The sequence below is a fragment of the Cervus canadensis genome, chromosome 32, assembly GCF_019320065.1.
Source record: "Cervus canadensis isolate Bull #8, Minnesota chromosome 32, ASM1932006v1, whole genome shotgun sequence".
NCBI lineage: Eukaryota > Metazoa > Chordata > Mammalia > Artiodactyla > Cervidae > Cervus > Cervus canadensis.
Genome location: NC_057417.1, coordinates 21961385 through 21987019, shown reverse-complemented (window position 1 = coordinate 21987019; position 25635 = coordinate 21961385). Strand labels below are relative to the sequence as shown.

General features: G+C 41.2%; 1 protein-coding gene across 3 annotated transcripts in view; it reads right to left on the bottom strand.

Annotated features, from left to right (window-relative positions):
• The window catches only part of RABGEF1 (RAB guanine nucleotide exchange factor 1), a 50191-nt gene extending 24898 nt beyond the window's left edge, over window positions 1–25293 (bottom strand). The window contains exons 1-2 of one of the 3 annotated variants that reach the window (XM_043455845.1): window positions 25181–25293; window positions 527–712 (exon numbers count right to left, since the gene is read on the bottom strand). In XM_043455845.1, the coding sequence (XP_043311780.1) occupies window positions 527–705 (179 nt within the window). In that variant the 5' untranslated portion in view covers window positions 706–712; window positions 25181–25293. Of the gene's footprint in view, window positions 1–526; window positions 716–25180 lie in introns of all 3 variants that reach the window. The other 2 variants (XM_043455846.1, XM_043455844.1) reach the window with 2 other exon arrangements.
• Window positions 25294–25635: the final 342 nt, after the last annotated feature.

The window sequence follows — 25635 nt, the reverse complement described above, 5'->3', positions numbered from 1 at the left end:
ACTAGACATTCTATGTTTTAATTTTTATCATAGTCATATTCCTGGATGATACTAACAAATGCCACTTTTTAAGGAAAAGTTAAATTTCTGTACTTTCAGGACCATGGATACAAATCAACAGGTTTCTACTATTGTGTGCTTATCACTGTGCCAGATGTCATGCTAGGTATATTAAAAGAATGAGGGAAATAATGCTTGATGAAAGTCATAAGCCAAGTCCTGAGCACTCACATCTGTAACCTCATTTATCTTCACCATAAAGTATGCTTATTTTCATTCAAAGGAACTTATTGTCTACATTAGAGAACTAAGACTTAACTCATCCCAAACACAAAACAATTAAAAGTTAAGACAAAGTGAAGAAATCACTGAAAGCTATTCGCTAAGTGGTGAACGAAAGAAAATATCCATTTCTCTTAAAATTAAGCTGACTTGCTGATAGCTCGAAAGAGAAGTGAAAAACGTATCCCTCCATGCTGCACATCCAGTCACATCATTGTCTAAACCCCAAGTGAAGGCCTTGTACCGCTCTGCCAGCTCCCAGTCCTCCTGAATCTGCTTCTGCCTGGCTCTGTGGTACTCCTCCCTCCAGCACTTGGAGCAGAAACCCTGCCAAGCAGGGTTGCCGTAGTAACCACATCCTTTCTTGCATAGGAGTTCTGATTGATCCACATGAATTCCTCGGCGTTCAGACTTAAGGCTCATCTTCCTCCTGCTAATCAAAGAGCAAACAAGAAAGTGTTGTTGAGAATGAATTCACTATCATTCTGCTCACAGCAAAGCAATTAAGAAAAAAAAAAATGAGTTTATCAACTTAAGGCTGTAAGAGAAGGAAAGGGAGAAAGAGGGGAAAAGAAGGTTTCAATATGGCAAATTCCTGTCATACTAAAGAACAAACTTCTTATTCCTGCCCAATGATAAAGCATACTTTAAGAAAAGACCGATTGGATTAAATACCTAAACGTAAGACATGAAACTATAAAACTCCTAGAACAAAATATAGGGGGAAAACTTCACAACATTAGATTTGGTGACAATTTCTTGGATATGACACCAAAAGCATAAGAAACAAGAGCAAAAACAGACAAATGGGGCTACATCAAACTTAAAAATTTCTGCACAGAAAAGGAATCAACAGAGGGAAAAGGCAACCTATGGAATGGGATAAAATATTTGCAAACCATTTATCTGATAAGAGCTTAATATTCAGAATATATAGAGAACTAAAAACAACAACAATAAAAATCCAATTAAAAATCAGCAAAGGCCATGAACAGACAATTCTCCAAAAAAGATATGTGTGTTAGTGTTAGTTGCTCAGTTGTGTCCAACTCTTTGCGGCCCCGTGGACTGTAGCCAACCAGGCTCCTCTGTCCATAGAATCCTCCAGGCAAGAATACTGGAGTGGGTAGCCATTTCCTTCTCTGGGGGATCTTCCTGACCCAAGGATTGAACCCGGGTTTCCTGCATCATAGGCAGATTCTTGGCCATCTGAGCCATGAAGAATACAAACAGTCAACTAACATGTGAAAAGATGTTTAACATCACTAATTATTAGGTAAATGCAAACCCAAACCACAATGACATATCACCACACGCCTGTCAGAATGATTATCATCAAAAAGAACACAAACAACAAGTGTTGACAAGGATGTATAGAAATCGGAACCCTTGTGTACAGCTGGTGGGAAGGTAAAATGACACAGTCACTGTGGAAGACACTATGGAGGGGCCTCAAAAAATCAGAAACAAAATTACCCAGCAAGCTCACTGGGTATACTCCCCAAAGAACTGAAAATAGGATCTTGAAGAGATATCTGCACGCTCATGCTCACTGAGCATTATTCACAATAGCCAAGAGCTAGAAGTAATCTAAATATCCATCCAAGGATGAATGGATGAAGAAAATGTGGTATACACGATGGAATATTATTCAGCCTCCAAAAAGAAGGAAATTCTGTCATATGCTACAACATGGATGAAGTTTGAGGACATTATGTCAAGTAGAATAAGTCAATCACAAAAAGACAAATCAAAGACATGATTCCACCTACATGAGGTATCTAAGTAAGTCAAACTCTTCAAACCAGAAAGTAGAATGATGGTTGCCAGGGCTAGGGGGAGGGAGGCAAAGAGGAGTTGCTGTTCAATGGGAGAGACTTTCAGTTTTGCCAGACAAAAAGGTTCTAGAGATCTGTTGCACAAGGTACACATAGTTAACACTTCTATATTACATACTTTGAAAATGGTTAAGATGGGGCTTCCCTGGTAGCACAGTGATAAAGAACCTGCCTGCCAATGCAGGGAACACAGGTTTGATCCCTGGTCCAAGAAGATCCCACATGTGGTGGGACAGCTAAACCCAACTACCACAACTACTGAAGCCCACGCACCTACAGCCCAAGCTTTGCAACAAGAGAAACAACTGCAGTGAGAAGCCTGTGCACCACAACTAAAGAGGCATGCACCAAGCATTACTTCTGAGGACTCTCAAAGGCAAAAGGGAGGAGGAAAATTAAGGAAGAAGACCAGAACTCACTCTATCACCGAACCCCCGTTCAGGTTACCCTTTCTCCCCTCCAGTATCACCAAGTCAATCCAGAAATGAATGCCAGGGGAGCACTCCTTTAGTTCTGGCTCAAAGAATGAGAATAGGAACTCCTAACACTGAGAGGAAATATGAAAATCCCTCCATTTTCTTGTCTTTTCCCCCTTCTCTTGAGCCACTGGCAATCACACGATGTCCACAGAAGCGACTGGAATGAGTGACTGCAGACTGCAGGAGCTACCCTCTGAGTAAAGGGAACTACCCATTTTTCCCTCTCTCGAGTCTCCCAGACAGTGATGGGAGTACAAGACAGAGCAGGGTAACTACTTCCACAGCTTTCCACCCAGAAGAGAGAAGATAAGCCCCGAGGGAACTTAAAAAATACAGGAGGAATCACTGAGCAGAATTCAAGAAAGCAAGCTGTGAACACCCAATTCAAGAAAGCAAGCTGTGAACACCCTAGCCCATGCATGCATGCACAGGTCTGATGCTCTTCAGGACCAAAAACTAAAACTCACACTAATAGAGACCACTGCAAAGGTTTCAGACTGGCACACACCAGGAAACAGGTTGAAACAGCACTGTGAAGCCTCCGAAAAGTGAACTGACACGGGAAGCACAGCTCACAGAAGTAGGGTTGGAACCAGCAGCCTGAACTCGTCAGCAAAACGAAAAACTTTCGCTCTGCAAACGACACTGCGAGAAAAATGAAAATACCAACTACAGACTGGGAGAAAATACTGGCAAATCATACATCTGACAAAGGGCTTGCACCCAGGATATGTGTAATTCTCAAAGCTCAATAGAAAGAAAAACCATCTGATTTTTTTTAAATGGGCAAAAGACGTGAACAAACTTATCCAAAGAAGATAAACACATAGGAGATGATTCTCCATGGTTTCTCACATTTCTGTACAAGGGGCCTTTGTAATTAAGACTGTCTCTTCAAGAAGGTTTGCATATCTAACATTCTCAGAAGGAAGCAATCACTGCCTCCCTTCAGAGCAGAAAACAACTTCTCTGTCAAGTAAAGTAGACAGAATATTAATTACCCTCCAGGTCAAAAGTCAGCTGGCTTTGTTTGCTGCCCACTGTGAAGAATCTGAGCTCCTTAAGCTGAGGTTCCTCGGCTGTGACACCAGCACCATGGGGCTTGGGACCAAAGGCAGCCCACGTGAGATGAAGCTTACTTTACTGATGTCCTGTGAACAATGAAGTCCTTTGTCTCCAACTCCAGAGTCTCATGACTTCTGCCAGCATCTATGAAACTGGCAGGCTAACTGGTTACATTTCAGACGGTAACAAGCCATGTCAGTCACATCACCTCGACACTGTGGCAGCTAAGCACATGAAAAGTAATTCAACATCATCCGTCAGAGAAGCGCAAGTTGAAACCACCATGAGACATCGATACACATCTACTAGAAAGGCTAAAATTAAGAACAATACCAAGTGGAAGCAAGGATGCAGAGCAACTAGAACCCTCCTACTGCTGCTGCTGCTAAGTCAGTTCAGTCGTGTCCGACTCTTCACGACCCCATAGACGGCAGCCCACCAGGCTCCCCGGTCCCTGGGATTCTCCAGGCAAGAACACTGGAGTGGGTCACCATTTCCTTCTCCAATGCATGAAAGTGAAAAGTGAAAGTGAAGTCACTCAGTCGTGCCCGACTCTTGGCGACCCCATGGACTGCAGCCTACCAGGCTCCTCCGTCCACGGGATTTTCCAGGCAAGAGTACTGGAGTGGGTGCCATGAGAACCCTCCTAGTGGGATGCAAATAGTACATCTACCATGGTAAACGATTTAGTAATTTCATTAAAAGTTAGATACACTTACCATACAACCCAGCAGTCCAGTTCCCAGTTACTTCCTCCAGAGAAATAAAACTGATGTTCACTCAAAAATCTATACAATGTTTCTAGTGACATTATTTATGACCTTCTAAAAATGGAAACAACAAAATATTCTTCAGTAGATGAATGTATAAACAAACTGTGTGGTACATCCATGCAATGGAATGCTACTTAGAAAAAAAAAAGTAAGTGATGCCATACCCAACTACTTGGGATGAATTCCCAAATGCTTTATGCTGAGTGAATGAAGCCAGTTTTCAAAATTTATGTACTGTATAATCAGTGTGTTAGAAACTGATGTTGGGGTGGCAGTCTATAAATGAACAGCACAAGAAACTTTTTTAGAGGTAATAGAACCGTACTGAGATGTTTATGGAGGTGTTTACATAAATCTATACTTTTTTCCTGGCTTCCCTGGCAGCTCAGTGGTATAGAAACCACGTGCCAAAGCAATGAGACACAGAAATGCAGGTTCGATCCCTGGGTTGGGAAGACGCCCTGGAGAAGGAAATGGCAATCCACTCCAGTGTTCTTGCCTGGGAAATCCCATGGACAGCAGAGCCTGGTAGGCTATATAATCCATAGGGTCCCAAGAGTCAGACGTGACTTGGCGACTAAACCATCACCACCACCAAGGACAAACAGGATTTAGATTTTATCATACTTATCATTTAATAAATGAGGCTGAGCTAGAAAGAAGGTTAACAAAGTCTAGTCAAGAGTCTAGAATGTTAAATTGAGAAACTTTAAAGACCATCTACTTTCTTCTATTATAATACAGAGAAAGACACTGAGACTGCGAAGCTATAGTCTGCTCCACCAAGACGGCAGTAAGCGGCAGGGACAGCACAAAAGCCGGAACTTGTATCATGTCCTGAGTTCCATCAAACTATTTTGAGAGTCTGAGCTAAACTCACCATCATCAGCCTGTGGTCCTTCTTCAATTCCAAGAGGAGTAGGCAAAAAGAAATATCTACTTTTTCCCTTGTATTGATTCAGTAAGTTTAAAAATTTTTATACTACAAAGACAATAGCACAGCTGTGTTACTAAAATGAACATATTTTAGGGAGGCTACCTAACATGTGTGTCAGCAACTTCCCTTTCCTTGGGGAAGTGTTCCCCAAATGTAAATCTCTAAATCTACAGGTTGCCATGTTTGTATATGTGCAGCCCCCCTCCCCCCAACTTCAGGGTCACAGTTGACTGAACCAGAGGTGGATACATGACCCAAAATGAAGTTCTGGAAATGAGACTGAGTCTGGATTGTTCTTTTGAATGATGGAGAAGTTGAGGCAGGACCACCTTCCAACAAGCAGTCTGAATAACAGGATAATCAGTCTGCAGACTGAAATAAATACGCGACAAGAAGCAGAGAAAAGTGGTAGAAGAAAAATACTCTTTAGGGCCTGAGGGGCTTCCATTTCTCAGTTCTAACCCTTTGCTAAGGTTTGCCTGCTTGCCTACCTTCAGATTCTGAAACACACCCCTTGATCCCTGACTGCTTTTTCCTTTTGCCAACTCCAGTACAGCCTATTTGCACCCAAAGACTTGCCCGAGTACTATGCTAGAGCTCAAAAAATGTAACTGGGAAGACTACTTCACATACACTAAGGGCTCAACAGGCTAACATGAAAATAACAATAATAGCTATGAGTCTATGAAGACCAGCTTGATGTATACATGAGAACATGGAGATCGGTCAAGTATGCACTCAAATCTCAGCTCTGCAATGTGACTTTGGACAAATTAATATTTCTGAAACTTCTAATCCTACCCCTCTATCCAACTTCTGTTCCTACCATTCTCTACCTTTTCACAAATCTAAGCCTCATAGGTCCTGTGCCCCTGTGACATTCACTCTGTTGTGAACCTGTGATTATGCTACCTCAGGTGGCCCAAAAAAAAAAAAAAAAAAAATTCCAGATAATTAAGATTACTAATCAGTTGACCTTAAAATAGAGATTATCCTGATTTTCCAGGCAGACCTAATATAAGCACATGAACCCCAAACGCAGAAGAGAACAGGAACCCAGAAGAGTTGAAACAATCATGAAAAACAATGTAGGAGGATGTACATTACCAATTTAAAAACTTACTACAAATCCATGATAATCAAAACAGCATGGAACTGGCACAAGGACAGACATGTGGATCAATGGGATAGAACTGTGAGTCCAGAAATAAACCCACCAAACTATGGTCACAACTATCAAATGGAATAGTCTTCAACAAATGATGCTGAGACACCACGCATATAGAATGAGGTCACACCTTTGCCTTATACCATACACAGAAATTAAAAATTGATTAAAGAGCTAAATGCAGGGACTACCTCAGTGGTCCAGTAGCTGAGACTCTGTGCTCCCAACGCAGGGGGCCCAGGTTCAATCCTCAGCCAGGGAATTAGATCCCGTGTGCCACAAATAAGAGTTGGCATGTACAACTAAAGATCCCACAACAGAGACTGCAGACCCCACGTGCCACAATTACGAACCAGTACAGCCAAAATAAAGAAATAAACGAATAAATATATTTTTTAAAAAGAACTAAATGCAAAAACTAAAACTATAAAAACTCTTGGGAAAAAGGACAGGTAAAATTTCATGATTTTAAATTTGCCAAAGATTCTTAGATGACACCAAAAGCATAAACAAAAGAAAAGACAGATAAATTGTACCTCATGAGAACTAAATGGTTCCAAGAACCCCATCAAAAGAGTGAAAAGACAACCCACAGAATGGGAGGAAATATTTGCAAATCATGAATCTGATAAAGAACGTGTATCCAGAATATATAAGGAACTGTTACAACTCAATATTTTAAAAGATAAATATTCCAGTTATCAAAATGGGTAAAAGATCTGAAGACACTTCTCCAAGGAAGATATACCACTGGTCAATAAGCACATTAAATGACTTCTGACATCATTAGTCATTAGGAAAATGAAAAACCACTTCACACCAATTAGATGGCTAGTATTAAAAAGTGAGATAATAACAAATGTTGACAAACATGTGGAGAAACTGAAACATTCATACACTGCTGATGGGAATGTAAAATGGTACAGCTGCTTTTGGAAACCATCTGACAGTTTCTCAAAAGATTTTAATTAGAGTTACTGAGCAATTCCACTCCAAGGTATATGCCCAAGAGAAATGAAAACATATGTCCACATAAAAATGTGTAAATGAATGTTTGTATCAGCAATTCCCATAACAGTCTAATGATGTTGAAAACAACCCAAATGTCCACCAAATGATAAATCGACAAAATGTAGTATATTCACACAATGAAGTATCAATATTATTCAGTCATAAAGAGGAATTAAGTACTGACACATGCCACAACAGGACTAACCGTGAAAACATTTGCTAACTGAAAGAAGCCAGTCATAAAAAGACAACACATTATATGATCCCATTTGTATGAATGTTCAGAAGAGGGAAGTCTAGAGAGAAAGCAGAATAATGGTAGCTTTAGAACTCAGGGGGAGAGAGAGAATGAAATAAGGAGATAGCTAAAGGGCATGGAGTTTCTTTCTGAGGTGACGAAAATGTTCTAAAGTTGGTGTGGTCAAGGCTGCTTTTGAATCGTGCTCTTTAAATGGGTGAATCCTATGGTATGTGAACTATATTTCAAGAAAATTGTTTTTAAAATATAAAGCAAAAGAGGACAGAGAAGTCAAAGAGAGTCAAAGGACCCTTGTTGACTTTGAAGGTAGAGAAAAATGTAAGAAACGTGGGTGGCTTCTAGAAGCTGAGAATGACCCCTGGCTGACAACCATCAAGGAAATGACAAACTCAGTCATAAAACTTTATTGAACTCAATTCTACCAACATTTGAGTATGCCTAGAGGCAGATTCTCCCCATAACCTCCAGAGAAAAGCCCAGATCAGATGACATCTTAACTTTGATCTCTTGAGAGCCTTCACAGAGCACCAGCTGAGCCGGCCAGGAGTTCTGACTTACAGAACTTTGGGTGCTGTTTTAAGCTGCTGAGTTTGTGGTAATTCGTTATGGCAACAACAGAAAGCTAATATAGGACTCCTTTCAAGTTCTCTCTTCTGGGAACCTTTGCAAGTGTGTTCTAATGCCTAGAAGCTGTGACTCTGTTCATAAGGTAATTTCCCTCTCATCAGTTAGGTCTCAGCTTTCACTCTTTCTAAAGTAGTACCTACCCCAACCAACAACCCAAGCCTCACCTCCACTCTGGGCCCACAATTATTTCTCCACATCCTGTTTCTAACAAGGGAGGGTAAGGAAAGGTATGCAGGAAGAGTTAACCAAGCAGGCCTGAGTTGCTCAAATCATGCATGTTCTCATTTTCAGAAGGGCCTGCTTGTGTGGCTGACTCTTGGCCAGCTCCTGGGAACTGAGGTCTTAAGAGTGCCCTTACAGACTAACTGATAAGGGTGTTCTGCATGCTGTAGTCTTGATCCACATTGTACCAACCTGTCTAAACAGTCTGTGCAGACTCTGCACTGCATGGTTTGTACTATGCGAGGTACCGTGAATACTGCTTTCCTTCTGGGGGTCAGTCATAAAGGTGCCTGTGCCTATGTGACCAGCCTCCGATAAAAACCCTGGAATCTTAGTCTTAAACAAACTTCCCCAGCAGAAAATTTCACACCTGGCGCTAGAGTTTACTGCTGAGGGATTAAAAACATTCTGTCAACTCCACTGGGAGATGACTTTTGGAAGCTCATGTCTGGTATCCTCCAAATTCTGCTCACTGCACTGTTTTCCTTCATCGATCCTGGTTCACTGTATCCTTTCACTGTAATAAAACAACCAGCAATACAGGAGTTCTTCAAGTCCTTCTGTGAATTACAAGACCTGGGGAGCAGTCCTGGGGTCTACCCAAAAGGATGTGATTACAAAGGGGTAGCATAAGGGAGCTGTCAGTGGTAATAGTTCAGTACCTTGACTATGGTGGTGGTTACAGGAATCTACATGTGATAAAATGGCACAGAACTATAATACACATTGAAACATGTCAACTTACTACAACTGTACTACAGCTAGCCTTGTAAGACACAACCATTGGGGCAAACTAGGTGAAAAGAATACAGGACCTCTCCAGGTAATTTTTGCAACTTCCTGCTAATCTGTAATTTCAAATTAAAATCTTTTTTAAAAAAAAATTCCACTTAAAATCTATTAAATAAAAACACCTATGACTGAACAGGGAAGCCTGGCATGGTGCAGTCCGTGGGGTCACAAAGAGTCGGACACGACTGGGCGACTGAACAACAACATGATTGAACCAATGTGTTTCAGACAGTTGCACATATAGCACTCAGATCACTTCTGTTCCTAAGTATGAAAAACAAAGCAAGCAAGTGAGACACCAAAAAGAAAGTACATCCCATGATCCCATGGTTATGCAGCAGTAACAAAGCTGTTGTGGTGGGCAAAGAAGGTACGGTCAGCACACCCAAGTTAGACATCAGAGCTACAGAGACACCATACCCTCTTCAGCTAGGGAGAAACACAGGGGATCAACTCTGAGACTCAATTCTGTTTTTCCTGGGCAGAAAGACCTATCCCTCGCCAGATGGGCCACAACCCAGAGGTGAGCGACCATCAGTACTGCACCCAGGAGGGAGGTCAGCGGGACCACACCCAGTTCCGGTTGGAGCTCTGCACGCCAACAGGTAGACTTTTACTGAGCAACCTGGGCAGAGAAAACGCCTAATTCAACTGGCCTACTCACAGCAGGGAGGATGGAGTAAGAATGAGCTCTACTGCTGAGACAGCCGAGGCTGCTGTGAGTTCTGCCGCAGGGCTAGGATTCAATCTGGACTGAGGCACCCTGAAAAGGGTCAGAGGTATGCAAAGTCCACAGAGTTGTGTCTGTTCTTCCTTAAGGCTCTGCAAGCAAACCAGGTTCATTTCGTAAAACCAAACCAAAAAATACTCTAGATCTGAGCAGCTTCCCACTATCTTCCTTGTGAGAGGCTGCTTCCTTTTCTTAGGTTCAATGTCATGTCCTCACAGAGTATTCCTCTGGGCAATACAACTGGGATTTACAGAAAACATCCAATCAACTCTACTAAAACAATAAACTATCCTTGAACCTCAGGTAAGAAGCAGAATTTAAAGTTAAGATTTTTCCCTTAAATTTGTTTTTTTTTCTAGTTATAAAAGTAAAAGATGGTTACTCTAAAAAACCTGAGATACATACACCCATAGAAAATAAAGAAAACATTACTCCCAGTCACTATGTCCTCATAGCGCTTTCTCTACTCATCATGACCTCATTTATTTATTCAACAATATACTGATTTATACTACATGACAGGCACTTAGGATACAAATATAAGTAAAAATAATGTTTCAGTCCTCATAGCACTTACTGTCTAGAAAATGTGACTATATACCTAGAAGCCCTGAAAGAAGAAATTAAAACACTATGAACATTGAGGAGTTAATTTTAAAATTACTAAATTTCATAAAAGAATTTTTATTTATATGAAAAAACTACATATGTGTACATGAAATCTATGAAACTCTTATAATAACCTAACTACAAATTAGAAAATACAAATAGAGATCTCATTCCCAATAGTATCAAAATGTAAAAACATCTAGGAACTATTTTAATAAGAAAATTAGGGACTTTCCCTGGTTAAGACTCTGTACTTTCACCGTGTATGTGGGGGGGTGGCGGAGGGGGGCGGGGAGTCAATCCCTGGTTGAGGAACTAACATTCTGCATGCCGCATGGCTTGGTTAAAAAAAAAAAAAAATATATATATATATATATATATATGTAATAAAAATAATTATTCATCTGCATAAAAACACTGAGATATAAAGAAGGCTTAAGTAGTTGGCAAGACATACCAAGACACAGTATGAGAAAATTAAATATTTTATAAATGAGCAAATGTTTTCAAATTTTTAAGTTTTTGATAAATAACAATAAAATTCCAAAAGACTCTTTTGAACTTGACAAAATTATTCCATATTTGGGGACTTCCCTGGTGGTCCAGCAGTTAGGACTCCACGTTTCCACTGTCCACTGCCCGGGGTGAGCGACAAATCCTGGCCAGGGAACTAAGATTCTACATACCAAATAACACAGTCAAAAAAAAATTCCACGTTTTATCAGCAATAATACATAGGCAAGAATTTAAAAAAATATTCTAAATTAATTTAATTTACTGAACTTTAATTTTCTGCAAACTAGTTAAAATATGTGAACTTAGCAACAGAACTAGCAAGTCACTACAGCTGACCCCCAAATTAATTGCTAATACACAAAATAATTTACTGCTAATATAATAATATTTAATATATTCTGTGCCTCTAATATAATAATTAGAGGAAGGAGAAGGGAAGAATGTTCAATAAACAATGTTGGAATTACTGGTCAGCAATCTACTACCCCCCAAAGTTAACTACAGGTAACATAAAGCGTTAAAAGTTCTTTAAAGACAAGTGAAAAAATAGAAAGAACTAAAATTAAGTATTTATGAAACTTCTAATGATGTGAGGGCTATCTAAGCTTACAAGCTGCAGGAGAAATCAGAAAGGAAACAGATTTGAATAACTAAACTGAAACATCTACCTAGTTTTTAAAAGGCCCCATCTTAGAACCAAAATACAAAGGCAAATAAGAGACTGGGAAGACTATTTTAAGTAAAGAGGACAAGAGAGTATTTGATCATGTTTAGGAATTATACTAATAAAATTTATAAATCCAAGGATTTGAGCAGACCATTTGCAAAATGGAAACAGCTTCCTAGGAACAGACATGGAATGTCAAAGGGTGTATGCCTTGTAAACTTTGATTTATATCCCCAAACTGGTCTTACAAAAAGGTCATACCTATTTACATTCCCACCTACAATGATCTACTTTGACAAAAACTCATAAAAACTGCATTATTAGTCTTTAATCATTGCCAATCTGAAAGGCAAAAAAGGAGAAGCATTTTTTGTTTTAACACATATGTCCTTAAATTAACCATCTTTACAGATACTTATTGGTCATTAGCATGCTTTCTCTGAAGAATTAAACTGTTCCAAAAAAAAAAAAAAGAATTAAACTGTTCCTGTTCTTTGCTCATTTCTCTTTTCTTTTAACAGGTGTTCTTTTTATGTCATCTTTCAGTCCTTGACTTTACGTGTTATGAAGATACTATTTAATCAAAGACTGTATACATGGTTCACTGACTTTCATAGCATGAAATACACTGCCTCCAAAATGAATGTGAATGTCACACAGAGAATTAGTGGCAGAGTTCCAATGTTAAATAAAACAAGACAAAGTATCCAAACACTAGTTTGACCAAATAATTTCAAACAATAATCAACCCTGTGGAGCATAACGTACAGTTTCTGTTGCTGGAATGAGCAGAGCCAGCAGAGCAGCATTCTTAAGGAATGAATTCCAGGCGACAACCTTCTATTGTATTGTCACACCCTCGTCAGTGAAGTGAAATTTTCACTCCAATCTGAGTGTGCCATTCCCGAGGCCAGTAACTCAAAATTACACGCAAAATAACCGGGTTGCTCAAGTCTACTTCTAACAGGCTCTATCCCTTCTTCCACAGAAACAGCCATCTCTCAACTAGTCAATAACACAAAGTAACAGCAAACCACAATATATAAAGGTGGCTTCAGTGATTAAAGGGTTTTGGTTTTGCAAAGTTATATCTTAAGTTTTAGCTTTGCTGCAGCCATTTCATCCTTTGCCAGTTGCTATCACTGGGCTAGACATACACGTATCTATGAGATTAAGTACAAAAAACAACTGCCTGGAATGAAATGTATTTATTCAGACTTGTTAGAGGGCTCAATCAAATAAATATTTGTATTATATCCTAAGCTTGTGAGAAAAATGCGTTGTTGTGTAACAATAAATTAAAGTGCAGAAACTTTCAAAAGCTGCTAAAACCATCCCACATGCTGTGGGTTGAACTGTGACCTCCCGAAAGACAGGCTGGACCCCAATAACGTGAATGCGACTAGATTTGGAAACAATGACTTTGCAGATGTAATTAACATGAAGTCATACTGTATTAGTTCAGTTCAGTTCAGTCATTCAGTCAGTTCTGACTCTTTGCAACCCCAAGAACCGGAGCATGCCAGGCCTCCCTGTCCATCACCAACTCCCGGAGTCCACCCAAACCCATGTCCATTGTGTCAGTGATGCCATCCAACCATCTCATTCTCTGTCGTCCCCTTCTCCTCCTGCCCTCAATCTTTCCCAGCATCAAGGTCTTCTCAAATGAGTCAGCTCTTCACATCAGGTGGCCAAAGTATTGGAGTTTCAGCTTCAGCATCAGTCCCTCCAAAGAACACCCAGGACTGATCTCCCTTAGGATGGACTGGTTGGATCTTCTTGCCGTCCAAGGGACTCTCAAGAGTGTTCTCCAACACCACTGTTCAAAAGTATCAATTCTTTGGCGCTCAGCTTTCTTTATAGACCAACTAACTCTCACATCCAAACATGACTGCTGGAAAAACCATAGGCTTGACTAGACGGACCTTTGCTGGAAAAGTAATGTCTCTGCTCTTTAATATGCTGTCTAGGTTGGTCATAACTTTCCTTCCAAGGAGCAAGTGTCTTTTAATTTCATGGCTGCAATTACCATCCGCAGTGATTTTGGAGTCCCCAAAAATAAAGTCTGTCACCGTTTCCACTGTTTCCCCATCTATTTGCCATGAAGTGATGGGACTGGATTAGAGTGGGCCCTAAATCCAATGGCTGGTATCCTTATAGAAGGTTCTGGGAGAGACAGAAACACGCAGAGGCCACATGGCCACAGAGGCAGAGATTGGAAGAACATAGTAAACTTCAAGGCCTGCAGCAACCATCTTCCCTACAGCCTTCGGAGAGAGCATGGCCCTTGCTTTTAGACATCTAGACTACAGAACTACAAAAAAAAAAAAATTAATTTCTGTTGTTTTAAGCACCTGATTTGTGGTAATTTGTTACAGCAGTCCTGTAAACCAATTAGAACTGTTGTGAATTCCAGAAATAATTGAAAGAAATGCGTCTTTCACTAGTTGATATAGACCTGTGGATCCACAGCATCACTTCCTCTTTACAAATAGGTTGATCATACATCCCAGTTAATGAGAACAGTCCTGGCATAAAAGCATCCCTTTGGTTCTCAAAAGTGACCTGTTTTCAATAATAAGGTACATAGTCATCCTATTCACGAACAAGTCTAGAATACCCTTCTATTCATCGGCCTTCAAATCCCACCCTATTTCAAATAATGTCTGACTCCCCTTTCCCCACTGACAGAATAATTCCATCTTGCTGGCTCCTATAGCATTTTTTAAAGATTTACTTACTTATTAATCTGACTGTATCGAGTTTCAGTTGCGGCACATGGGGTCTTCACTGCAGGCTATTCTGCTGTGGCACAAGGACGCTTCTGTTGCCAGCTCCGTCGTTCTGTGGCGGCATGTGGGATCTTAGTTCCCTGACCAAGGGTCAAACCCATGTCCCCAGCACTGCAAACCAGATTCCCAACCAGAGGAGTCCCCCTAGAGCATTTCATAACCACAGCTATTACAACACTCATGTTCTAGTACAATTCCTTGCTAACTTGTCCATTCCATGTGTGTAGACAACACAGCACCAGGAACAGAGTGAGTACTCAATAGGTATCTTCTAGATTTATTCAATGATATATTCACAAGACTCACAAAGTACCTGCTTAGAGAGTTTTCTTTCCCTTTTGTTCCTTGTGAAAAATTAAAAAAAAAAAAAAAGAAAATCTCAACTAAAATGGGTATCAGGAAGGCCTGTAAAGGGAGCTGTCACGTGCTACCACTACCCTCATCATCCTCATCATCAATTACCTCAGACAGGAAGCATCAATTACCCTGCCGGAAAGACGTCAGTTACTGACTGCGACAGGAAGAGATGTACCTTGCGCTCCCAAACAGGAAGTGCACTACTTTATTACGTCAGCAAGAGAAAGACTTCCTTCTTTCCCAGCAACCGGCCTAGCCAAAAGAAAATGCTGTAGCTCAACCAATGAGAAGCTAGGGTCACCTGAGCTTTTACTTTCCTCCAATGACCTTTCATTTTTCCTTGCTAATGATGACTTCCTTTCCTGTCCCCCCTCACCACAGAAGCCTTCCATGTTGTGTAACCTCTCAAAGTATCTCTTTGCCGACGAGATGCTGCCTGATTCATGAATCATTTGATAAAGCCAACTAGATCTTCATTTACTCAACTAAATTTTGGTTTTAACACCCCTATATACTCTCTAGCGTTCAACTGTAGGGAGTAGGAGAAACTTAAACAGCCAAACAACTTATAAGGCAGTGGTTCTCATATTTTAGCATGCATAAGTATCACTTGGAAGACTTGTTACAACATGGATTCAGATGGTCTGGGGGGTAAGGAGGGCCTGAGAATTTGCATTCTTAACAAGTTTCCAGGTGATGTGGCTAGGAGCTTCTTGAGAACCACTGCTCTAAATTAAAGTAACTTTCCCTGATGGCTCAGACAATAAAGAATCTTCCTGCAATGTGGGAGACCCAGGTTTGATCTCTGGGTTGGGAGGATCCCCCGGAGAAAGGAATGGCTACCTGCTCCAGTATTCTTGCCTGGAGAATTCTATGGACAGAGCCTGGCTATAAAGCAAGCACCACAATTATAAAAAGATTAATTTCTTCTTATAACTTCATTCCTCGCGGGAAACTCTCTTTTCTGAATATGACAAAGTAGCTTGTGGCATACCAACACTGCTACTGAGAATTAGGAAAGTCAGAAACATTTTAAAAACCAATGTTTAAATGCATCAGAAAGCAGCTGAAACAACCAAGACTAGAAGGCTCTAGATTCTGGAAAAAGAGAGGAACTGTAGAGAATCCAAATGACTTACTGCTGATTCTGGGGCAAAAAGCTGAGAATCAAGACTTTCCTTCTGCAGAGGAACCATGAGAGCTTTTGGAAGAGATGAAAAGCAAGACTCCACAGGTCAAGATCCCAGTCAAAGAGGAGAGTTGAAAAACCAGGCCTGACAAAAGGCTGGCCTTCTCCTGAAGACATTTACCAAATTCTGCAGTTGCACAAAAAGGGCTTCAAAACAAAACTAAAAGCCTCTGAAAATCAAGAGTAGAGTTTTCAACAATCTCACTGCTCTCAGCAAAGATTAGAGCAGAGAAGCTACCAGGAGGAGGGATCCCTGTGAATTTATGAGAGTATCAGCTGGAAGCCCTGGATGGCTGGCTACTTGCTAGCATTAAAGGCAAACAGCATTAAAGACAAACTAGAGAGAATCCCTGCCATACCAAACCAGCAACACAACCTCAACCACTAACTCAGTCCCTAACAGGATTAGGTGATGAGCCCCTACTCTACCTGACTAGCAAAAAGGAGGAGTGATTTCCTCTCTGAAAAAGAGCAGCAGCATCTGGAACTTCATTTTATTCATAACGCTCAGCATTCTTATAACTGAAAACCAAAAAGAAAGAACAGAAACAGATGTTCACATAATCTAGACATTGAAGTTAACGGGAAGACTTTTAAATAACGATGGCTATTTAAATTTCCTATTTTAAACAGGGGAAGAAAGAGGACAGAACATATAAAAAGATGAAGAATTTCAACTGAGAACTGGAATCTGTAAGAATCAAGTTGAAATTCTAGATCTGAAAAGTATATTAACTAAAACTAAGAATTCAAAGGGCAGATTTAAGCGCAGATCAAGGACTTCCCTGGCGGTCCAGTGGTTAAGACTCCACACTTACACTGCAGGGGACATGGGTTCAATCCCTGGTGGGGGAACAAAGATCCTCCACACCACATGGTATGGCCAAAAAAAAAGAAAAAGGAGCAGGTCGGGGGGCACTGTGAACAAGTCTACCAGATGTGTAACCAGAGTTTCAAAAGGAGAGGAGACAGGAAACAGGGCAGAAGTAGTACAAAGAGGAAAGAACGAAAAATTCCAAATGTAGTAACAATTACACTAATAGACTAACGATTCTAATTCAAAGACTAAAATTGTCAGACTAAAGAAATAAAAAACTAAATCTAACTTCATGATGCTTTTCTAGGACAAAGAAGGTTGGAACATATAAGGATGGAAAAAAGATACAGCATGCAACATTCATCAAGAGAAAGCAAAGAAAGCTATACTGGTATCAAAGCAGACATTAAGGCAAAAAGCACTACTAATGATTTCAGGATAACAGTGTCAATCCACCAAGAAAATTCTTTTTCTTTTTTTAAAGAAAATGCTAATGTGAGCCAAGTGGTTAGAAATTAGTCATCACTGGGAGCTAAGAAGAACACACTGGCTAAAACCAATTTTGTTTAGGAAACCTATGACAGCTCAAAGGACAGAACTACAAAGTAACATGGAGTTTAAATACCAGTCTTCTTTGCAGTACAATAAAACCCACATATGTACCTTATGGTGAGCTCTGAAATGCTTACACAAAATATTAAAACTTTAACACCACAAAATACCAGGTAGACAGTTGAAGACCACACACACGCACACACACACAAACTGAAAAGGCAATGTACTGAAAAGGTAAAAATAATTCTTTAGGGAAACAGCCTACAACCTCTCACGGGTAACATCAGCAACAAAATGAGCCTGCAATCTGTCCTCAAGCACATGTAAGAATAAAAGTAGGCTCCTGAAATGAACTTACAAAACAGAAATAATCACAGCTGTAGAAAACAAGCTTCCTGTTAGCGGGGGGGAAGAGGAGATGGATGAACTGGGAGACTGGGACTGACATACACACATATCATGAAGCGCAACTAGTAAGGACCTGCTTACAGCACAGGGGACCCCATGCAGTACTCTGTAATGGCCTACACGGGAGAGGAAACTGAAAACCGATTCACTTTGCTGTACACTTGAAACTAACACAGACTGTAAATCAACTCTATGTCAACAAAAGATGAGATAAAGGGGCTTCCCTGGTGGTCCAGCAGTGAAGAACCCTGCCTGCCAACACAAGGGACTCGGATTTGACCCCTGGCCCGGGAAGATCCCACATGCCGCAGGGCAGTTAAGCCTACGCCCCACAACTACTGAAGCCCAAGAGCCTCTAGCCTGCGCTCTGCAACAGCAGCAGCCCCGGCAAGGAAGCCCAAGCCCACGACCGGAGTAGCCCCCACTCCCCACGACTCCAGAATGCCCACTTGCAGCAGTGAAGACCCAGCACAGCCATAAATAAACAAATGAAAATTTTAAAAAATAAAATGAAAGTAGGCTTTGGGAGAAAGTGGTGTCTCCATACAGTGGACATTCAAGGGACTTAAATATTGAATTTCAATATTGTCTCTCATCAGACATTCCATTTCCTGGAGCAGGTGTCCTGTAAACATCACATGATGTTCTGTAAAGGTATCAGCAGCTAGCATACGGTATGAAAATACTTTGCCCCCTGATTATTGCTTATAAATGACATTTAAAATGTGTCCATTCACAATTATACAACATTTGAAACTCCAGACAAATGAAATCTACACACTTATCACACTACTGTCCCAACCACAAAGGCTAATTAATTTCTATAAATAAAAAAGTAATCTAATTCACTAAGTAAAAGCCAAGCATATTACTTCCCAAGACATTAATTATAATGGATTTTGGACACTGTTTCATCAGCCTACTTTTTTTGTTGTTGTTTTCACAATTTTTATATTCTTCTTATAATATCCTATTCAAAACTTAGGTGACTAGCCCAACTAATTTTTCAGGAACCTATTTAACTACAATGACAAAAGCACTATGGAAATGTAATTAAGGAAACACCACCTTACATAACTATATTTAGACAAGGACAGTTCCACCCATTGTTTACTAATAAGGATGAATAAGGATGTTCTCTACTCTTGAGTTCCGTAGGCTAGGTCACAATTTACAATATCCTGGAGGAACTAGATTACAATACTTCAAAATAAAATGATGTGAAATTAAACTGGAATAGTCTCATATGAAAACTCACAATAAATAATGGTTTACTTATCTGTACAACTCTAAAATGCAATACAATTCCTAATAAAACACAAAAGGAGATTAATAACGCATACACCTCACAGTATCACTATAAAAGTATAACCTCAATTTGTCCTAAATTATAGCAGTGGGATCACCAGCTAAAGTTTTACTCTAAAATATAAATATAGACCTCTCTTTCCAGAATGGCACACTATCTTTACAGCTATATCATCGTGGTTTTCCTGCTCTCAAGAGACAAATTTATAACAACAAAAAACAGTATAAGCATTTTAAATGTACACAAATGCATAAAATAATATTCCCATTTCTCTAATCCTGACAGATACCTAGAAGGCATATTTTTTCCCAGCTGTACAGACTATGGTCAAATGCCCTGAACTTGTAGCTCTCAGCTCATTTTCTGGATGGAAAGTTCAGAATGGTTCAAAGCCCTTTTGCAAGGATGGGTTATAATACTTGCCAATGTGTTTACCTCTACTGAGTGTATTGTGTAGCCCCACCTGTCGGCCCAGACAAGCCCACCTCAAGTATTATAGTAGAAAGTCATAGGTGTGGACCACTGAGTCTGTCAGATTACTGAAGTTAAATTTTACCTAAGTTTAAATCTCCATCACTTCTTGTATGACCTGGAACAAGTTACTGCTCTGAACCACATTTCTTTATATTTTTCCTTTAAGAAAAGGAATAAAGGAGAAGGACAATACTGTGACAATGCATGTAAAGAGCTTATTATTAGCACATGCCTGGCTCATGCTAGCACTTGATAAGTTTGAACTAATTACTTAAAAGGTCAACTTTTTAGCTTGAGGAAAAGGCAGATATATTAATTTACTGGACACTACACCTAGGATGAGCCGAGTGGATTCCGTCCCTTCTTAAATATAAATTATATGCCTGGACTTTACAACCCAATGCTCTCTGTGTTGAAGCTAACACCCCAAACCTACTTCCAGCAATGAGTCTTGGTACTCATTGGTATTTCCTCAGTTTATCTACATGTGGAGGCAAGGTAACTTTTATTTAAATATTTATCCTTGGCAGTCTCCTCCATTTTCATACCCTCCATGATAAAGCACACCTGATAAAAATATGGCTCTGTGATTAACCAACAACAAAAAATAGATGTACTCAAAGAACTTGTCAGGAAGCACAAACCCAAACCTCACTGCTAATAAATTAATAAAAGAAAGCTCCACGGAGAACAAAACATTTACAAAAGGTAACCTGAAAACTGTGTCATCCCCATCTACACACCTAGATAATGTAAAACAGATCCTTAAATTACATCAGTCTCGGGAGCTGAACGCTTAATCCACATTTTTTTTTTTGGCCAGCACCAGAACTGTTTTTATTAAATTATGTTTTGATCTTATTCCATTAACCTACACAATGAACCAATGAGGAATTTTACTAAAAAACAAAACACAGCCCTCTGAAATGCATGCTACTTAAGGATGTAGTTGAGGAGTTTCTCAGAACAAGGAATCTTTGGGAATCCAAAGCAGAAGTTGGGTCTTATCTTATGGTCAGTGAACCATGTAACTGATTACATTTCTTTCTGAACTGGCTACTAAAAAGCAGTCAAATTTGGGGCCCTCTAACAAGGAAATGGCAACCCACTCCAGTACTCTTGCCTGGAAAATCCCATGGATGGAGGAGCGTGGTAGGCTACAGTCCATGGGGTCACAAAGAGTCGGACACGACTGAGCGACTTCACTTCAACAAATACTTAAGACTTCAGTCCAAGTACTTTATGTACAGATCTCAATTCTGTTTCCACCTTCATTTTTCTCCCACAGTCCTGAACTCATTACCTTTTTCTGTTTCCAACAGTTAGCTGTACATATTTTTGTAAGTCATTATGAATCCTTTTCGGAACAAGGTGTGATATAAGCAAATGATATGCCCCACTTTATTTTATTTATTTATTTTTTTTAATGGTTCTAAGAACTCTCTTAAGGGAAATGATTTTTATTTATTTTTTCATTTATTTTTATTAGTTGGAAGCTAATTACTTTACAATATTGTAGTGGTTTTTGCCATACATTGACATGAATCAGCCATGGAGTTACATGTGTTCCCCATCCCGATCCCCTCTTCCGCCTCCCTCTCCATCCCATCCCTCTGGGTCTTCCCAGGGCACCAGCCCTGAGCACTTGTCTCATGCATCCAACTTGGGCTGGTGATCTGCTTCACCCTTGATAGTATACTTGTTTCAATACTGTTCTTTCTGAACATCCCACCCTTGCCTTCTCCCACAGAGTTCAAAAGTCTGTTCTGTACATCTGTGTCTCTTTTTCTGTTTTGCATATAGGGTTATCGTTACCATCTTTCTAAATTCCATATATATGCGTTAGTATACTGTATTGGCCTTTATCTTTCTGGCTTACTTCACTCTGTATAATGGGCTCCAGTTTCATCCATCTCATTAGAACTGATTCAAATGAATTCTTTTTAATGGCTGAGTAATATTCCATAGTGTATATGTACCACAGCTTCCTTATCCATTCGTCTGCTGATGGGCATCTAGGTTGCTTCCATGTCCTGGCTATTAAAAACAGTGCTGCAATAAACATTGGGGTGCACGTGTCTCTTTCAGATCTGGTTTCCTCGGTGTGTATACCCAGGAGTGGGACTGCTGGGTCATATTATGTCCCACTTTAAAAAAAAAAAGTAAAGCACAGAAGATATTTTCTTCCATTAATAAACATTTATGAGCTCAATTTCTAGAGGCATTATCTTTCTTGAGCTCCCAAAGAACAAAAGCAAGTGTTGTAACCAACGTTATATTTAAAGTTAGGAAAGTCTAACGACAGAGGAACTATCAAAATAAGACACTTTCATTATGTATTTTTAACTGGGGTGCACACAGAAATTTGCAAATATATCCCCTGTAAAAATCCCCCAAAAGTCATTTTTAAAATACAGATGAAATCACCACAAATGCAGGTGTATTTGCATATTTACTCCAAATGAGAACTGAACCAACTAGCTTCAAAAATTATTTATAAAATTTCTATCCGGCTCCTTCCGGGCTGCCCTCTGCCTAACACAGGGGATGCTGCCAACCATTCTGTACTGTGAAACAGCATGGAATTTAGAGCCCTAAATGCTCTTGCTACATTCCTGCTTCAGGGATTTCAGAAATCTCATTACTGTCATTTGAAGAAAACAAAAAGCTTAAGACTCTTAGTGGGTAAAATTTTACTCTATCATGCACTCATACTTAACATTCTGATTATAACTTTAACTATAAATTTACCTAATTAATTGATTATAATTATAGTCCTTCACCCACCTAGTGACCATAAACAAGTGAGCTATGCTACCAGAGATGTAAAAAATGTTTTACTACATAATAAAAATTACGCTTCCTATCCCACCGATAGTAACTTCATCAACAACAGGAATCTCACGCGGTAACTTGAAAGCAGCACCATAAAGTACAGCATTTTCTTAAGGCATGTTGGGAGCTTTATCCAAATAACAGACAGACAAAATAAGAGCTACATGATAGTACGTGGGGAAAAGATGAGTCAACTATTACTGTTTTTCCTAAGTGTTTACTCAACAACAGTCTAGATTATTTCAAGGCATTTCAGTCAAACAAACAATATACATAATGTTTCCACAATTCTTTAGGACAAAAATGAACATTTAATATGACTTTCAAAATGCCTGGCCTCTGTTGTGAAACTTTTTTTTAGGGTCAGTGCTGGGTTAAGAAGCCACTTAATGGCATCTCTATTCTATGTCACAGAACAGACAAGTATGTTACACAGACATCTCCAATATTTTAGGCATGGATCATCTCTGCTGGAGATGTCTACTTTGCAACCAACATAAACACATGTGCCAAAAGTGAAACTTGCATTGTCAAGACAGAAATTCTGCTTCTACCCAAAGACTGACAAAAGTAAAATCAAGATCTTAGTTCTTCTATTTGTAGCTATCTAAATAAGTACCGATTAATTTTTTTTCACTGAAAATCAACATCAGAAATCCACAATATCAAGTCCTCCTGGAACACTCGGTGAATGCCTGACTTGAATTGAGATGCAAAGAGATAAAAGCAGAATTCCTGTTTATAGAAGTTTACATAAAGCAAGGTCAGACACACTCAAACAATTAGTAAATGAATAGACAATTCAATTCAAACACTCAAAACACAAGCTAGCACACAATCAAGCACGATCCTGATCAGCCTGTAAGACCGACAAAAAAATTCCATGTTAACCAGGCAAATAACCCGCCTCAAAATCCTTCCCTGGTTCTGTCACCGTCAGAGAAAAGGCCCAGGAAACTCCTGGGCCCAGGAAAAGGCCCTGCATCTCTGCCCCTCTCTCCTCTGCATTTTCTCCCTTTTAAAAAACCACCTCCAAAAAAATAAAAATAAAAAACCACCTCCTGGGGAGTTACTCTCCTCTCCTCCTTTAGCTGCCCCACCCCCACATTCCCACTACCCTTAAAATTCTCACCCCACCTTGTCAGTCTGAATATTACTCATTCTTCAGGACATTTCCGGAAATATTCCCAGGTACCTCCCTCCACACCCTGCAGTCCCTTGGGGCACCTGGGGTGTGGTTCCCCACCTCACCCCACCCCTACTCTTAGCTCACGCTGCTCACCACACACTATCTTCGCAGTCCCCCTCTCTTAAAGTAGCTAACTTCTATAGAGAGAAGAAAATGAGTGCTTGGGAGGTCAATAAAAATGCAAATCCTGAACACTTCTTAATCTTCCACCTAAGAACCAGTAACTCTTAAAATTATCGTTATTTACCATTAAATGGATTAAATCAAATAAAATCTTCGGGCATCTCTGGAAAGCTTTCTTGGTACAACTATTTTAATTAGTAACTTTAATTGACTTTTTTGGGTTTGCTCTGCCGTTTTAGATTTACAGAAAAAAAAGTTACAACTATTTTTACACACAAAACACAAAACTCCCCAGATCCAAAAAACTACTTCCCAGGTGATGCTGTAAACTCATCCTGACAAATGTTCCTGACACCTAATCAATCTCACGGCAAAGCGAGGCCCGGCGCCCACTGACACATTTCCCAACCGCAGGGCTTGGTCACTGGCGCTGAGACATCACCAGCAGGCTCTGACCTACTCTCTCCCCCCTGCCAACTAAACTTCCGTGATGGGCATCTCCTCCCAGACAGTTCGGAAGCAGGGACTTCTGTTCCTAAAAGCCCAGGCCCACAACTTCGCCCTCAACCACCCGGCCAAAGTTAGGACCAGTCTTCAGTCCCCGCGCTGGAAGCATTCTCCCAGCTCCGGGACCTTTCCCTCCCCAACACCGACGCGGGTCCCCCAAGTACCTGGTGCCCCTGCCAGGCCGGGCTGCGACGGGGTCCCCCAGGGGCCCAGGGCATGACCCCCCCGGCCGCCACCAGAGGTGTCCCTCGGCACTCGGCGACTGGATAGTGAGGAGGGACCCGGCCGGAGGGCAGCCATCCCGCGAGGGGGGGACGGTAGCAGAAGGCGGCCAAGAAACTAGACGCGCGTCGGTCTGCCGTCGAAGTTGGGCCGGGCCGCAGAGAACTTGGCGACGAGCTCCCGAAACCGGCAGTCCGAACACGGCAGAGGATGAAGGGGGCCGACGACTACCTGGGACCGGCAAGGGCCGCGCCGCCAGCCCCGGGGCTGAGACGGAGGGCAGCAGGAGATACCGGAGCGAGATGGCCCCAGCCGGGTGGACAGCCCGGACCAATGACCCAGCAACCCCCCGCCGGGACGGTGCCGCCGCCACGCCGCCCCGAGCCAAGAATCGCGCCGCCCTCGCCCCCAACCCGTCTGCCCCGTACCTCGCCTGCGGCTCCACCAGCGTCAGGTCAGCCGCTCTCCGCGCGTCGCTAGAGGAGGTGGCCGGTACTTGTCCACAACCCGCCCTCACGCCGGCCCTCCCTCTCGCAGCCCCGCCCCCAGCGCCGCGAACGCACGCCACGCACGCACGCACGTCACTTCCGGGGCCTCGGCGCTAGCAGGATTCCGCCCTGGGTGGAGATGGCCTGGATTCCTGCAGCCGCTAAGCCTAAAGGCGAGGGAAAGGAGACGGCTTCGACCCTGATCCTGGGGCGGTGATCTGAAGCGTTCGGGAGCCGGCGGAGAAGCCGGTGTTTCATTGTCTTTTTCTAGGAGTAGGCGGAGGACGATGCGGCCCCTCTGACACGGCCCCTCCCATTCTTAGCTTGGAATGGGAGGCGGCGGCTGCCAAGGCGCTCGGAGAGCAGTGTTTGGGCCCGTGGTTGGTTCCAGACCG